The sequence below is a fragment of the Zalophus californianus genome, chromosome 1 (assembly GCF_009762305.2).
Source record: "Zalophus californianus isolate mZalCal1 chromosome 1, mZalCal1.pri.v2, whole genome shotgun sequence".
NCBI classification, from domain to species: domain Eukaryota; kingdom Metazoa; phylum Chordata; class Mammalia; order Carnivora; family Otariidae; genus Zalophus; species Zalophus californianus.
Genome location: NC_045595.1, coordinates 109,262,175 through 109,279,378, shown reverse-complemented (window position 1 = coordinate 109,279,378; position 17,204 = coordinate 109,262,175). Strand labels below are relative to the sequence as shown.

At 38.1% G+C, this 17,204-nt stretch overlaps 1 protein-coding gene across 6 annotated transcripts in view; it reads right to left on the bottom strand.

Annotated features, from left to right (window-relative positions):
- MME (membrane metalloendopeptidase) overlaps positions 1-17,204 on the bottom strand; it is a 106,115-nt gene that overhangs the window by 30,148 nt on the left and 58,763 nt on the right. For all 6 annotated transcript variants that reach the window (XM_027584793.2, XM_027584798.2, XM_027584797.2 and 3 more), the window contains 4 exons: positions 16,136-16,264; positions 15,146-15,244; positions 12,687-12,767; positions 11,296-11,399 (listed from right to left, as the gene is read on the bottom strand). In XM_027584793.2, coding sequence (XP_027440594.1) covers positions 11,296-11,399; positions 12,687-12,767; positions 15,146-15,244; positions 16,136-16,264 — 413 coding nt within the window. The remainder of the gene's footprint in view (positions 1-11,295; positions 11,400-12,686; positions 12,768-15,145; positions 15,245-16,135; positions 16,265-17,204) is intronic.

The following is a 17,204-nucleotide window of genomic DNA, read 5'->3' as shown; positions in this document are numbered from 1 at the left end:
TGCTAAGCGAAATAAGTCAATCAGAGAAAGACAATTATCATATGATCTCACTGATATCAGGAATTTGAGAAACAAGAGAAAGGATCATAGGGGAAGGGAAGGAAAAATGAAACAAGATGAAACCAGAGAGGGAGACCAACCATAAGAAACTCTTAATCTCAGGAAACAAACTGAGAGTTGCTGAAGTGCAGGGGGGTGGGAGGGTTGGGGTGGCTGGGTGATGGATACTGGGGAGGGTATGTGCTATGGTGAGCACTGTGAATTGTGTAAGACTGATGAATCAAAGACCTGTACCACTGAAACAAATAATACATTATATGTTAATAAATAAATAAATAAATAAATAATAAAATTGCCTCACACTTAGGTTTCCCCCTTACCCTAATACACTTCAGTATGCAACGTCTATGCTACATGAAGTCTTTCTAGAAGACCCATCATGACCAGACTAAAACAACAGCTACTATTTAATGAACACCTAAGTTATATGACAGGCACATTATGCGATATATAATACAACCACCTGATAAGGCAGAAATAGATGTTATTTTCCTCAGTTTGTAAAGGAATCATTGATGCTCAGAGATATTATGCAGGTTGTCGAAATTTACACAGTAAGTGTCAGAGCAAGAATCTTAACCCAGGGCCACCCACTCTGTCTAACTCCCACATTCCACCATCCCCCCATCCCTAACCTGACTGCAAAGCACAAGCTCTTTCCACTGTTCCATAAAGGGCAGTATTTTTTACCCAAAGGTAAAAGCACAGTAGGACCAAAGGGTCCCATTAAACTATTCATTGTTGTTTCATAAGAGTTGTTAACATAACTGAAGTACTCTGACTCCTATTCTTACACGACATTGGGAGAATCCACTTCTCTTTCAACCAAATGCAACAGAAATCACTAACCTGGTTTTCCCCCCTAGAAGTCAACCAATTGCATGTGGTTCTAAGTTTGGCAACAAGGCACAAACTTGTACATTTATATGCACAGATGTATGGCACCTTCACTTATGTGATATACCAAATTCAGAGAAATTCCCAAACTGGGAAATATATGGGTGGGTGGATCACTTCTGTCAGAATTTTCTTTCTTTTTTTATAAAAATATTTTATTTATTTATTTGACAGAGAGAGACACTGCAAGAGAAGGAACACAAGTAGGGAGAGTGGGTGAGGGAGAAGCAGGCTTCCCACTGAGCAGGGAGACCAATGCGGGGCTCGATCCCAGGACCATGTGACCACGACCTGAGCCAAAGGCAGATGCTTAACGACTGAGCCACCCAGGCACCCCTGTCAGAATTTTCTTTTGGTGACTTTTTTCCTGATTTAGAATAATCTTGTGATCTTTCAGGAAAGAACTGAAACTTCTTCCATCCCATATAACCCTTAGCAATGATATAACTTGACATTATTGTCTGTCTAGCTCTATTAGACAGTAACTCCATGAAGGCAGTGATGTTTTTTTTAAAAATTGTAGTAAGAACATGTACCAGAAGATCTATCTTTTTAACACATTTTACCACATTGAAGTATACATTATTGTAAACTGTAGATACAATGCTGTACAGAAGATCTCTAGAGGTTATTCATCTTGCTTAAGTTAAACTTTATACCTGCTGATTAGTAACCGCCCTCTCCTCCAGTCCCTGGTGATCACAATTCCATTCTTTGATTTTATGAATTTGGCTCTTTTAGATATCTCATATAAGTGGAATCATGCAGTATTTGGTTTTGCCTGTCTGGCTTATTTCATTTGGCATAATGTCCTCATGTTCATCCATGTTGCTGTATATTGCAGAGTCTCCTTCTCTTTAAAGGCTAACTGGTATTCCATTGTTCGCATATACCACCTTTTCTTTATTCATTCATCTGTCAATGGAAACAAGTTGTTTCCACATCTTAGCTGTTATGAATGGTGTAATAAACATGGGAGGGCAAATATCCCTTAGAGATACTGATTTCAATTCTTTTGGATATATATTTAGAAGGGGGCTTGCTGGGTCATACAGTAGTTCTATTCTAATTTTTTGAGGAAACCCATACTGTTTTCCATAGCAACTGCACCACTTTGCATTCCTACCAATGGTGTGCAAGGGCTCCAATTTCTCCACATCCTTTACCAATACTTGTCTTTTTTGTTTGTTTTATCATGATCATCCTGACAGCAGTGATGTATTAGCTCACTGTGATTTTGACCTGCCTTTCCCTGATGACTAGTGATGTTGAGCATCTTTTCATGTGTCTGTTGGCCATTTGTATGTCTTCTTTGGAGAAATGTCTATTCAAGCCCTTAGCCTATTTTTAAATTGGCTTATTGCTTTTGTCGTTATTGAGTTTTAGAAGTTCCTTATATGTTTTGGAGATTAACATCTTACCAGAAATATGATTTGCCCTATTTTCTCCCACTTCATAGGCTGCTTTTTCATTCTGTTCATTATTTCCTTTGCTGTGCAAAAACTCTTTGGTTTGATATAGTCTCACTTGTTTATTTCATGCTGTGTTCTCAATTGTATCTCTAGGGCTTAGAACAGTTTAGGGAACATGAGAGGCACTCAATGTGTCCTCCAAGAGAGATGACCCTCTCATCCTGGGATGCTGGAGGGGGGAAGGCACTAGGCCTAGGTGAGGCACTGCTGCTATGCAGGCTGTAGAGAGCCATGGCCACCAAGAACCATGCACCAACTGAACATCATCCCCTCAAGATGGTGCACCAGTGTAAAGATTCCAGAATTCTTTTGCAAAATTCTCCTAGTTTAAAACTTCATTCTTTAAATTATTTAATTGCCCTCTCTATTTCCCCTTCCCCTCTAAAAACAAAACCAAACCAAACCTTCCTTGGATGCTAATTAAAAAAGCAGAAATGGGGGCACCTGGGTGGCTCAGTCGGTTAAGCGTCTGCCTTCAGCTCAGGTCATGATCCTGGGGTCCTGGGATTGAGACCTGCATTGGGCTCCCTGCTCAGTGGGGAGTCTCCTTCTCCCTCTCCCCCAGCTCATGCTCTCTTTCTCTCTCAAATAAATAAATAAATAAATAAATAAAATCCTAAAAAAAAAAAAAGCAGAAATGTTTTACCCCTATCACGAAGAGCACTAAGTAATGTACAGAATGGCTGAATCACTATACTGTAAAACCTGAAACGAATATAACACTGTATGTTAACTATACTGGAATTAAAACAAAAAAACTTAATTAAAAAAAAAAAGCAGAAATGTTTTTACTACTAAAATGTGTTTTGCTTATGGTCCCAAAACACACTGTAAAAGCACAAAGCCTGTCAGTTTAATGGGAGCATAAAAGATTGGAAATCTAAAATTTTAATCTATTACAACATGTGTAGGACATGAGCATTCCAAGGCTGATACTGACATGGGGAAGTAGAATGATTTGTCCAAGTTTGGTCTAGCTGTTATTCTGTCTTTCTGGCTCAGTAATACTTGATGAGCCAAATAATCTTTTTTGTAAATCTTCCCCACATATCTATGCTCATGGAGATTCATTTGTGTCTCAAGTTTCCAGCACTCTGCACACCCACCCTGGACAGTTCCTATCAACGCCAGCTCTGTACCACCTCATTTACCCATATATAACTTACATAATATATATAATGCCCACATATATAATATAACAGCCCTCCATACTGTTTTTCTTTGGATAACCAAGCTCACTGATACAGGACTTCATGAGAAAGAAGACTGGCTCTAGAAATAATATAGTGAAGGGGAAGCATCAGAAGGGATTTTTTTTTTTGGTATTATTTATTTATTTTTATTTTTAAAAAGATTTTATTTATTTATTTGTGGGAGAGAGAGAGCACAAGCAGGGGGAGCGGCAGGCAGAGGGAGAAGAAGCAGGTTCTGCACTGAGCAGGGAGTCTGACGTGGGACTCGATCGCAGGACCCCGGGATCATGACCTGAGCCGAAGGCAGACGCTTAACTGACTGAGCCACCCAGGCGCCCCCAGAAGGGATATTTTATAAAGAAGTGAGGTACTTCTCTACCTCTGGAAAGTATGTTCTTTTTCTCTTGAGTCACTTGATGTGTAGAAGCCAAGGAGGAAAACTGTTTGGCTCTTATCAACCTTCACAGTTAGGGCCATAGAGTCTTAATGCTGGAAAGAACCTTAGAGATGTTATACAGTCTAAATCAACCCGCTCATTTTATAAATAAGGAAACTACATGCCTTTTAAAAGGCCACAGGTGGTAAATGGCAGCACCAGGACACTGAGACAGCTCATGACTCACTGCAGTGGCAAAACTACAGTGTCACTTCACAGGTGCCAACCTTCTTGTCGTTTTTGGTGGTGTTGGCCTTTCAGGAAAAACCACAGAGAGCCACAGCTGTTGCACTGCCAGCCTCAAGGGGGCCAACTGCTTGTTTGGGGGACTGCTGTCACCCAATTAGCTCAGATCAGAAAAAAACAGCAGGCTTGAAGAAAGAAAGGGGAAGACAAATGAACCAACCATTCTGTTTTGTTTTAATTCTAGAGACTCCTCTGGTCTCATCCATATTAATTTAAATGCTGACATGTTGGGGCGCCTGGGTGGCTCAGTCGGTTAAGCATCTGCCTTCGGCTCAGATCATGATGCCAGGGTCCTGGGATCGAGTCCCCCATTGGGCTCCTTGTTCAGCCGGGAGCCTGCTTCTCCCTCTGCTTGTGCTCTCTCTCTGTCTCAAATAAAGATAAAATCTTAAAAAAAAAAAAAAAAGATGCTGTCCTAGCACTTTGTTTCTTTGTTAATAGCACCAACCAAACTCTGCCTTTTATCCGATATAATTGTTACTCACTTGTTTCTTGCCCTAGATGGTGAGCTCCTGGATGCAAGGCTACATTTTATTCCTCTGCATCCTTTATAGTGCTTAGCATAGTGCTTTGCACGTGGCAGCCACTCAATAAAATGCTTATTGTACTGGTTCCTGTCAATGTCTCTGTTTTTATTTTGATGCATAACAGTGGGAAAGATACAGCAATGAAATAAGTCTTTGTAGTTTATAGTAACTCCGTGGCTCAGTGGTCATGATTTACAAACACTGCCACATCACAATGATATCACAGAAAGTTCTGTCCTAGAAAACGAACAGAATAACATCAAGTCTAAAAAACAAGAGGGGTGCCTGCGTGGCTCAGTCGTTAAGCATCTGCCTTCGGCTCAGGTCATGATCCCAGAGTCCTGGGATCGAGCCCCACATCGGGCTCCTTGCTCGGCGGGAAGCCTGCTTCTCCCTCTCCCACACTCCCTGGTTGTGTTCCTTCTCTCACTGTGTCTCTCTCTGTCAAATAAATAAATAAAAACTTTAAATAAAATAAAAAACAAAAAAGGAACTCTTTTTTTGTTATTGTTCTTGTGCACTTTTTTCTTTTTAGAGTTTTGTTTTTTCTATTGACTCTAAGTGAATAATCATGTTCCCGGAAGTAAATCATTATAGATCATATCTAAGTAATTTTGCCAACGGATATTATATCCTCAATTTAGCACTATTATTATCTGATAATATGACATATTTGAAATTCTTTACAAACTGGCACCAAAAACCCAGAGAACATAATGTTTGAGGTAATTTTGGAAAACACTAGGCACTCAGAAACCGCAAGAACCAAGCTTTTTAAATTTAAATCCCTGCCCTTTGCAATTGTCAGCTGCTCAAATGGGCAGGAGGCCGTTTTAGTGAAATGGTTAAATCAGGTATATCACGTACAGACTTCCTGACTTTCTCAATTTTTTGAATCTCTTAAACAGGGAGAACAGCAGAGAGCTATTGCCTAACTTCACCAACCATGATGGCGAAATGGTGGGATGCGATAACCTTTACCCTTAGCAGCTGAGTCAACTTCATTAGCATGATCACAAACTGGCTATTGTAACATTTTTGAACCCCATAAACACTGAGGAAGTGTCTACATTCCGTTCATCAGTGTTCAAGCTCTAGTGACAGAAATGCATGGTGTTCTGCTTTTAACAAGGGCTAGTGCAGGGAAAGGTGAAAAGAAAAATGCAATGGGGTGCTATGAATAAGGAAGTAACGTTCCAGTTGAGTCCAACAATGTATAGGTTTCTGTTAGATGAACAAGGGCAGAAAGGGTGGTCCAAGGTAAGGGACAAGGAGGAAGAAAAGATGGAGCAATCACTTAAAATAATTCCTATGGCTGGAGCTTTGGGTAACGCTGGAGGTGGGGGTAGGGTGAATCTAAAGGAATTCTGGAGAGCTAGTGGGAGGAATACAGAGCTTTGTACCTGTTTCATGAGACAGGCAACACGGATATCCTGAAAGGTTTTCATCAGGAAATAACAGGACTCAATCTGTGTCTTTAAAACAAATCTCTAGGCTTGACACAGGACCAGTACATGTGAACACATCTAGATCAGGATGTCAGGTGCAGGGGACCTTCCTAAAGGAAAGCACCAGAAGCATTCCCAAAGGAAATGAACAATGTTCACTGAGTAACAACTGGCAGGTCTGGAATTCTTGTTCAGCAAGAACCCATACCCCGCTCCCAGCCTTCAGAAAGAAATAGCCTCAAAACTGGAGATACATCCCACGGTACCGCAGGTTTGGTTCAAGACTCATAAAGCAAAACTCAGGAAACTCAAACAACAGCAATTAGCTGGGGTGGAAGTCAAGACCAGCTCTTCCGAGAAACATGGATGCACCTCCAGCACCCCCTGATGGTGCCTACCCTGCTTCCCTGGTTTATACAGATCACCCGATACCTTCCTTCCAACTCAGCCTATGCTCCAATTTTAAGGCTCTCCCAGACCGTTCTGTTGGCCACACAATAGTCCATTTTGGCTACTGCCAAGATCCTAACATTTACTCCCTTTGTCCATTATGGAATCTCAAATTCTTTCCATAAGCTTCACTGCTAATTCTTTTGGTTCTTCATCTCCACAAAGAACTTAACGAGAGAAGCTAGACACAAAAGGTCAGATATTGTAATGATTTGCAATGATTCCCATACAAAAGACAGATACAAGATCTATGCAATATGGATGCATTTCAAAAATATCTCTGTGAAAGAAAAAAGACACAAAAGTGCCCGTGTGGTGGAATTGAGCGGAAAGAGGTGCTAAACAAACATTGGGATGGGGATGTTTCATGTTGTAATTAGGATGGCAGTAACCTGGATGTATAAATTCATCCAAAGACACAGATCTGTAACTCTATTATTATGCACACCACAAAAAACAAACAATCATGTGACAGGATGGAGGTGTTAGCTAATGTCACGGTGGTAATTATTTTGCAATATATAAATGTATCAAATCAACATACTGTACACCTTAAACTTGCACAGTGTTGTGTGACAACTGTATCATTAAAGCTGGAGAAAAAAATTTTAAATTATATCTCAATAAATACATATAATGGGACTTCTAAAAAAATAAATAAAAATAAAAAATAAAAAAATCTCTAGGGCCATAGTATGGAGAATAAGCTGAAGGAAAATAAGATGACTGGTGATAAGATTAGGAAAAAATTTGTAATAACTCTGGTGAACAATGAGACATGTCTGAATTTAGTCAGTGACCATGGAGATGATAAGATGCAGATCCCCTCACAATACGTATATAATATTTAAATAGCAGCTGGTGGGCATAAACTTTTTTTGTGAATGGGGATTTGAAGTAGATATCACTGTCAAATGTCAGAGATGAGAGAGAGGGATCAGTCTAGAATGATGAGTTCCTGATTTCTGTCTTGATAGCAATAAGATGAAAGTTGATGAAAGTATGGGGAAATAGGATATGGGGAGAAAGATGATCAATTTTTGCCCAAAATGGCAAATGCTGTGTTTGTAGGGTCAGTGGAACACCTACATAGAGGTGTTTCATAGGTAGCTAGACATTTGGGTTTGAAGCTCAGCAAATGAATCTGGGCCAGGTACAAATATTCAGTGGTCCTAACAATGGTAGAAGATGCCAAGAAGCACACGAGTTTGCTCAGTGAGGAAAAAAAAAGGTCCAGAAGTTTATTATTTGGATAATCGACTGAATTAATTTAAATTAATTGCTGCCTCGAAAATTTAATACATCATTTCTCTACAATACCCTACCGTGCAAACCCTACATAATCAATAGTTTTTCTCATCTCTGTCCCCTCAGTTGTGGGTATGGACACCTATTTCTCCTGCAAGACCATGGCAGTGAGGACCTGAGCATCTGAAAATGTAATTCTCTGAGAGGTAACTACAAACAACGAGAACAGAGTAGACACAGTAGATGTTTTCTGCCTGGACAGACACAGTGAGGATTTGAACTTGGTGCTACATAAAAAAGTAAGGAAAACATAGTGACTTTCTTACTATTAACCAGTTACAAAATGGGTCCAAAACCATCACTACAAGAAACCTCAAAAAATACAAGGAACTGTACAGTCCTAATGATTTGATGTGATAATTGTCAAAAGTGCTTGCAACATTTGGGAAAACAAAAAATAAATTTTAGGAGGGCCTGGGAGGCTCAGTCAGTTAAGCCTCTGCCTTTGGCTCGGGTCATGATCCCAGAGTCCTGGGATCGAGTCCCGCATCAGGCTCCTTGCTCAGTAGGGAGCCTGCTTCTCCCTCTGCCTGCCACTCCCCCTGTTTGTGCTCGCTCTCTCTGTCAAATAAATAAATAAAATCTTAAAAAAGAATAAATTTTAAACCTAAATTGCCAAATTAAAGCTTCACCCTGTAAAAAAATTCACAAAATTAATAAAGGACAGTATCATTAACAAAAAGGAGCTAACACTAACTCAGGGGTTCTCACCTGAAGTTGGGGGGGTGGTACTGAAAAAGATACCAGTATCCGGGTCTCCATCCACAGGCAAGTACATCACAAGTGAGGGTGGTGAAGTTGAGGCCTCAGTACTATTTCTATTGCCCCCCAGACGAGTCTGATGTGTAGCCAGAGTTTAGAACCCTTGTACTCAGTACACAGGCAGAAGAAGGAGAAGAAAAAGAAACTAGGCTGGCATGGCACAGAAGACCTTAGAAGACATATTGCACTTGTGATTGACTATCAAAAAACTCATGGGAAGGGCCCAAAATGTTCTAGTGAGCTATGCATGCTACCGATGAAACATTCATTAAAATATTGTAAGGGCACCTGGGTGGCTCACTTGGTTAAACATCTGCCTTAGGCTCAGGTCATGATCTCTGGGTCCTAGGATCAAGCCCCACATTGGGCTCCCTGCTCAGTGGGGAATCTGCTTCTCCCTCTCCCTCTGCTGCTACCCCTGCTTGTGCTCTCTCTCTCTCAAATAAATAAATAAAATCCTAAAAAAAAATATTGTACACAGCTTTCACTTGTGATTATTATAAGGGAAGAGGACTCAGGAGAAAATCAACACATATGATGAAAGGGAATGAAAAATGCAAACTGTATTACAAAATGATTATAGAACTTTGGGCTGCATTAACTTCAAAAGAAAACATCAAGTAATAATTCAACAACTATTTTTAAAATTATGAAACAGTCTTCTGGTGTCATATGGGTGCAGGTTATATTAGCTATTTTCAGAAACACCACCTGACAATATTTCTCTGTAGATATTTTACACGGTACTGACAATTATGAATTGTGAGCATATGTATTTTTAAAGAAATGAAAATCTTCAGACTTGTAAGAAACTTCTCAGATTATAAATTTACCCACTGCATATTCTTTTTGGTGACTTTTTGTGGGTTTCTAGAAATAGGTTTTCACAACTGATTATAACACAAACCATATGAACCCATTCTCCTTCCTTCTTTGTTAGCTAGGGCATAACATTCTCCAGCCTTTGCAGCCCTGTTTTTAGCACCAGACAATACAACACTTGCTGCAGTATAAACCCTGAGGTGAGCAAAAGAAATCAGTCTCTCTTTCAGGGTACCTGACATATTCAAATGTTCTGTAGGGATTAAAATGTATTGGCATTGTCATTTAGGAATTTTGTTCAACCTGTTCTTGGTTTAACTGGGAACAGAACAGCCTGCCATCAAACAGTCCACTATCACTTTGTACCTTTCCTGACACAACATTTCCTTTCTGGTGGTAGAGTTTATTATATCATGTCCTTGTAATGCAATATAATATAATATAATCAAGGTTCACCTTCGATTCTACTAGTTCCCAATGACACCTGGACTTAGTGTTCTAGAATAGTAGTTTAATAAATGAATAAATGAAAGAATAAATGAGCACATGAATAAACGAAGCACCTCACTGGCATTATTTTGTCCATTACCATGCAAATCAAGGTAGTATGTTTATTTTTCATTTGCTCATTCATTCATTCATTCATTCGGTTTTAACTGAAAAACCTTCTATGTGTTCAGCACTGTGCTAAACAGTCAAAAGGAACGATAGCCCCTCTTCTCCAGGAGCTAAGAGTCTAGCAAGAAAAAGTCAATATAAGCAGCTCTAGGGATCTAAGTGCACAAACACACGTTAATAAATATGTTAGCCACACCCATTTAGTTGAAAACTTAAGACTAAACTGTTAATGTTAATATGAAGTAAGAATGCCACTAATAAGCAGAGATGAAGAGACTTTGAAGGCGACTCCCATGATCTATTTGGCTGCCACAAGGTTGAGGGTGTTACAAGGAGCAGTCTAGGAAGGGGATGGGGCTGTGTGATGACTGGCCCATGGAAAACAGGTGGGGCTGGGGGTGCAAGACCATTCTCAGTATTGTAGGTGAGGCCTCACAGAAGGCTTGCAGGAGCTCTGGGTTACTTAGGCTAAGGTGTTCTTTTTTTTTTTTTAAGATTTTATTTATTTGACACACACAGAGAGAGAGAGACAGCCAGAGAGGGAACACAAGCAGGGGGAGTGGGAGAGGGAGAAACAGGCTTCCCGTGAAGCGGGGAGCCTGACGCGGGGCTTGATCCCAGGACCCAAGGATCACGACCTGAGCCGAAGGCAGACGCTTAATGACTGAGCCACCCAGGTGCCCCAGGCTAGGGTGTTCTTGAGAAACTTGTCCACAAACAGGTAACAGTCTCACAGAAAGCTTGAAAGAGCTCTGGGTTACCTAGGCTAAGGCGTTCTTGAGAAACTTGTCCAGAGTAGAGGAAATAGGCAGTAAATGAGAGGAAACCAAAGAAATGGGGGTAGCCTGAGGACACCTTAATAAAAAAATTTTTAATTTTCTTAAATCTTTGACCCATCTCTACTATGAGAGTCTTAGATGCTCTTGGAGGTACTCACTCCATTGACAGACATTGTACTTTTTTAACATTATTTTAAACCGACTTCTTTTTCTTAACCCAACTATGAGGGACAAAGCCCCTTTTCTGAATGAATATATATGAAACAAATATACATACTCATCCTTGTCCACCTTTTCTCGGAGCTTCTTTAGCTGTTTATTTTGGCTGAACTTCAAGTTTTGAATTATGTTCTCAAAGTATTCATCTTCCCTGTAGTTCAACTATATTACATAAAAGATTTTGGGAAAATTAGTCAAAATTTTTGCTAAAAGCATAGGAGATATGTTCTTAAATTGTATCAGTTAATAAAGTTAACAGAAAGCATTAAAACTTACCAAAGAAGGATTTAATTCTCATTAGCCTAGTTCTATATTACAGATCACTGTTGCTTTAACTGAATCACTACTTTAGCCTATTCTTCTGTAACTAATCAAATGAAACCAAGTGTCAGACAAGCTTTCCTATATTGACATTAACCCTTACATGACAGATGAGACAAGAGTCCATTCTTAATTTAGTACTTACTATGTCCGGGGCACTGTTCTTAGCGCTTCATATATTACATGTTTTTAATCCTTACAATATAATATAATCTTATGAAGATGGGTTGTTACCACCATTTTAAAGCTGACAAAACCAAGGCAGACTATTAAGTCACTTGCCCAAGTTAGTGAGTGGTGGAGCTGGAATTTGAACCCAATGTCTGTGAGTCTTTGCTCTTAGCCACTGGACTCCTGAGACAAGGGCCCCCGGGACTCACATGCTACAGCCTGTTCATTTACAAGAAATAGTCAAGCTTTTCTATAAATTGGAAGAGAGGAGAAGACACTGTGGCTTGCAAACCCCTACGTGACACCAGTAATCAATGGATTAGGAATCACTGTCATCCCCAGGTCTGGGCAAGGATCACCTTATTGTCACCAGGGTTTCAAAGTAGTTGTGGGGACCACAAGGTTAGCAACAGGACCCTCAGCTGGGTCTGAAATCAATAGCATAGTGACTTGAATCGATTCTGTTCTCTTTTCGTTGTTACATTACCAGAGAGGAATAAAATCGCTTCTGGTTTTCAAACAGTAGGTTTTTGTTTTGTTTTATTTTTTAAATACAGAGGCATGACCTGGTTTTTATCCAGTGGAGGAATAATTGGAAAGTGGAGGAAAACTGAAGACTTGACTTTTCAGGCCTGTACAAGATGAGATAAGGAGCCTGAGGGCCGCCTGTTGCTCATCACTCTGATGTCTACCCCTTGATGCACTTTAAAGGACACCAGATTTTCCCACTACTGTTAAATGGACTATATGGAAACCAAAATAACAAACGCAAATATGAACCAGGCCGATGAAACAAAAGGCTAAAACCAGAACATAGTTTTGGCTTCAGTGTAAAAGGCTTTATATAATGAGATCTTTGGCTTTAGGCTACTTCACATAATTTCTGGCACCCCACAGCTAGAAATGACATTACCACCAGTCCCAGGTATCAATAGCACAGTCTTCGTAGAGACTTACCTCGAGGTATTCATTATTCAGTTTATTATCATTTGAAATAATGTCATCAGGATAGCCAATTCTTTCTTTAATGGCTAAGGCCTAGGAAAATTAAAACATTGAATGTAAGGGCGATTATATAACTTCCAAATGCAAACATTATAATTTGCCATGACTAGCAATTGAATAACTTGATCCACATTGCTTACAAAAATAGTATTTGACAACACTTAAATAGAGATCTTTGAAATGGCTTCTCCCTAGGGTTCAAAATAAACAAAAAACAGTTCTGAAATTTTGCTTCTAATACCCTATTCTCATATGCTCCAGCTTTCCCAAGAAAATCAAAATGAAAACTGACAAGTCATTGTTCCACACATATTGTACTTCTATGAACTTTTTCTCTGAAAGGCTTTTTTCTTCAATTTTATAGGAGGGGTAATATTTAGAGCTTCCATTCTAGCAGCTTATAATTATCTTTCCACTTCACTGAGTTGGCTGAGAAAACAGATATGGGCTTCTAGGTTTAGTGCTAATATTCTTTCTGAATATTGAGTCCTGGTGTTTGTATGTTCTCTTTTGGTCTCCAAAGCCAGTGTACCTACCTGCCCACAATTAAATGAGTGGCATTATTTAAAAAAGTAGAGAACAGGATTTTCCTTGTTATACCAGCTCATATTGACCGCTTGCTTACTATCATTTCTAATTTTTATTTTTATTATTTTAGAATTGTTTACTTTTATTATTTCATTATTGCTACTTGTTTCCTATGATTTCTATTTCTATTTTTTATTTCTCTCATTTTTCTCAAAGATATTTGACTTTTGATTCTATCATATTACATTGTTCTTAAATAATTTAATTATGTTACAAATCTGTTTCGTAAGCACAGGATTTCCACAGCAGATCAGACAGGATATGTGTCAATAAACCAGTTTGGCCCAAGTCTGTTTTCTTGTAGATTTCCACGCCATTGCCCATTACAATCAGCCTCCTCTTGAAGGCTTTTTATTTTCTAGAAGACACTTCCCCAAAGAGTGTCCTAAGAGGCACAGAGTCTATAGAAATGGGTCTACATAAAAAGGATTTATTGTCCAATACTTTGGGTAAATACTGTGACAGAAACATTAAGCAGGCTTCTTTACTGCAGTCTAAAATGTAATGAGTATTAGATATGGTGCCTTAAGTTCATACCCTAGAAGCATGTAACCTAGTGTAAGGTGGGAGCAGGGAAGGCTTCCTATAGGAAGCAGTTTCCTAATTTCTTTGAGCAAGGGACTCTTTTTTCATGGAACTACTTATGGGTCCATTGGCTTGTGATACCACCTTGGGAAATGATGATCAAGCACAATCCAGTTGGCTACATCAAATAGAACCATGTCACAGATAGCTAGAAGAACATGAAAGGAATAAATCCAGCCTGAACTTCTGAGGACCAAGTCGGTGATGGAAAGATAGATATATTGTAGTGCCTAAATTCTAGACCTAACCTAGCAACAGCTTTCGGATAGCTGAAAAAGATAGTCCTTTCACATGCTTTAATCCTGGAAAAGAACTAGACTACCATTTGGTTTTTGTATTATAATAGGTTCATAAAATTTTTCTGTATCAGTTTGAAGAATGGTCTGTTCTTGTGACCTCAACTACAGTGGAATTATCAGATTGTATGTGAATACTACTTCCAAAGCATATACAATTTCCACTGGACATGTTCCTTCTAGTTTTATATAGTTATCAAGACAAATGATCATAGTGAATTTAAACCTAAGATTTCCTTAGACATCTGACACCTTTGTTCTTAGGCAAGATATTAGAAGTCCCAATAACAGATGCACAGTGGGGGTAGGTAGGAATAGTTATAAAAAGGCTCCCTCAACATCTCTTTAACTGTAAATCACCATGTAATACTTAAGTAATACATCCCCACCTTACCTTTGCTTGACAGAAATTTAGTATTTTTCTCCCTAGGTCATATAAAAATCTAAATAAGGCATGTTTTAAAAATTGAGCTGGAAATCTGCCGTAAAAATTGAAAGGATATTTTTAGGCTTTGGTAGAGTGCTTTTGGATATGTTTTATAAAAAGAGGAAAAATATGAACCACTGATAGTATCTTTCAGATCTTTATTGTTCATATAGGATTTTCTTCTTATTTTCTGAAGAGTCATTTTTAAAAAAGAAAGGAAAATCGGGGATCTTTCAAAATTTTGAATTGAACACGGAGAGTAGGAGTTTTTATTATCTCTTTGTAAAGAGATAATAAAAGGTAAAAATCGTAGAAACAAATCTTTATCCATGAAAACTGTTCCTGGAAACATGACATCTTGAAGGAGATTGCTTTCATTTTATGCAATCCCTGAATTTTTTTTTCTGAACTTCTTTTAAAAGTTGATCTTTTCTTGTAAAGAAATTGTTTAATAGTTAGCTCTGCCTTATTTATTTATTTATTTATTTATTTATTTATTTATTTATTTATTTTACCTTCTCCTCAGCTTTCTTTTTCGTTTCAGCATCCATCCAAGTGAGGTCATCTAAAGTCTGAATAAAAACCTCACGGATTTGTGTAATCAAATCCTCAACCTAAAACCAAAGGAAGAGAAGACAAATTTAGGAGTTGAATTAATTTTTGGTAACACAGATTTTAAAAAATAGGGCTATAAGCTGTCTTTATAGGACTCAATAATATGTTAATGCATGAAAATTTATAGATAAACTGTGATATAAACAAATGGATATATATGGATAATTATATATATATATTTATATGTGGATAATTATATTTTTAAAGGAATCTTGCTACTACCAACACTAATGATTAAATAGGTCTTATATATGAGTTAATTAAAAAATCATCTTTAGAATATAATGGTTTCCATGATTATAAAAGAATTCACATAAAATAGTAACTGTCATCACTGTTAGTAGTTCAATTAAGAAGTAGTATTTTAATAGTTTCTTTCACTTTAAGTTCCATTGTCTTCATTTCAATAACAATGAAAAATGGAGTACATTTTTTAAATATTTCAAATAAATTCTGGTTTACTTTCAAAGTTTTTCAGAAAACACTGATTCTTGGTCAAATTGCTAACAGAAGACTTTACAAATATCTCTATCATCAGAACACATGAGTGGATACTCTGAATACGCTTTTGGAAAATGGACAATTGGTTTTGGATTAGACAATATTAAGATGAAAAGGGCAAATATAAGGAAGAAACAATTGAGAAGATGCAGGAGTAAAATAATCTTGTATGCGACTTGAAATAAAAACTGTTAAAATGAAAAAAAAAAAAAAGATTAGAAACATAACCAGACCCTTGGGGGAAAGAGGAGGAGATTCACTGAGAAATAACAACAAATTATGATTCTGAGATTCTCTGCCAATTAATAAAACTAGCCAAATTATGAACTATTGTAATTGCTAATCGATGCAAACAACTAACTGATATAGTATCGTGCTGCAAACATTACCACATGTTTACTCTCTCCAGCAAATGCTGCTTCCACGTACAGCCTTCCCACAGCATTTTCCATATTTCCATTGACATAGTTTGCACAACGTCTCCATGTTGCTGTTTCTGATGTTGTGCCATATAGGGCCTATGGGTAAAAGAAAGGAAATGGCATCTGAACACAAGTAGATGGCCACAGCAAAGGAGAACACACATTCCACAGGACTCTGTTCTTTATGTCCCTTAAGTTCTTGCAAATGTTCATTGCTTCTCCTCACAAGGCATGTTGTCCTTGCCCACGACAAAATGTAATCCAATTGGACAGTTTACTTATAAATAGTCCGAAAACAAGGTATATTTTCGGTAGCATGTCCCAGTAGAACTTTAGGCTATTACAGGTGAATATCCTTCTAGACAGCTTCAGAAAACAACAACAAAATGCCCCCCCAACCAAAACCAAACAAAAAAATAATAGTTCCAACTGCATAAACATAAACATGAAGTAATGTTCAATTTATGTAACCGGGGAGAAATCTGGTATACAAGAAAACACATTCCTGTTTTTTAATGTTTTGGCTGAACTTTCAGTACTCAGAAGAACTGTATGTATATAAATTTAAGTACTAATGAGGGGATTAACTGAAATAAGGGAAATTGAGCAAGATACCATTTTTACATTCTTTAATTTTAAAACTTTGTCTACATTTTCTTTCAAAGGGTAAATGCTAAAAATTTCAATTAAACAGTTATTTCGTTTCCATAACACCAACCAGTACATTTGCCAAAATGTCTCCTTCTTCTATCCCTCCTGCTCTCTCCCCTCACCACGAGACTACTAGGATGATTGTTTAAATAGTGAAGGTACAGCCTAATAAAAGGCCTTATGGTTGTCCCCAGGTAGGTGTACTCTCAGTGGATTGTCTATATCAATGTAGTCCATCTGTCTGTGTGTCTAGTGTGCTACAAGCACCTGAAAGTCAAATTAATTGAGATATATACCCTTGCAATTACTTTTAACACAACAGAAAACCAAGCCAGTATTCTTTCACAAACTGCTCCAATAACCAAATGCATCTCCTTCCAGAGCA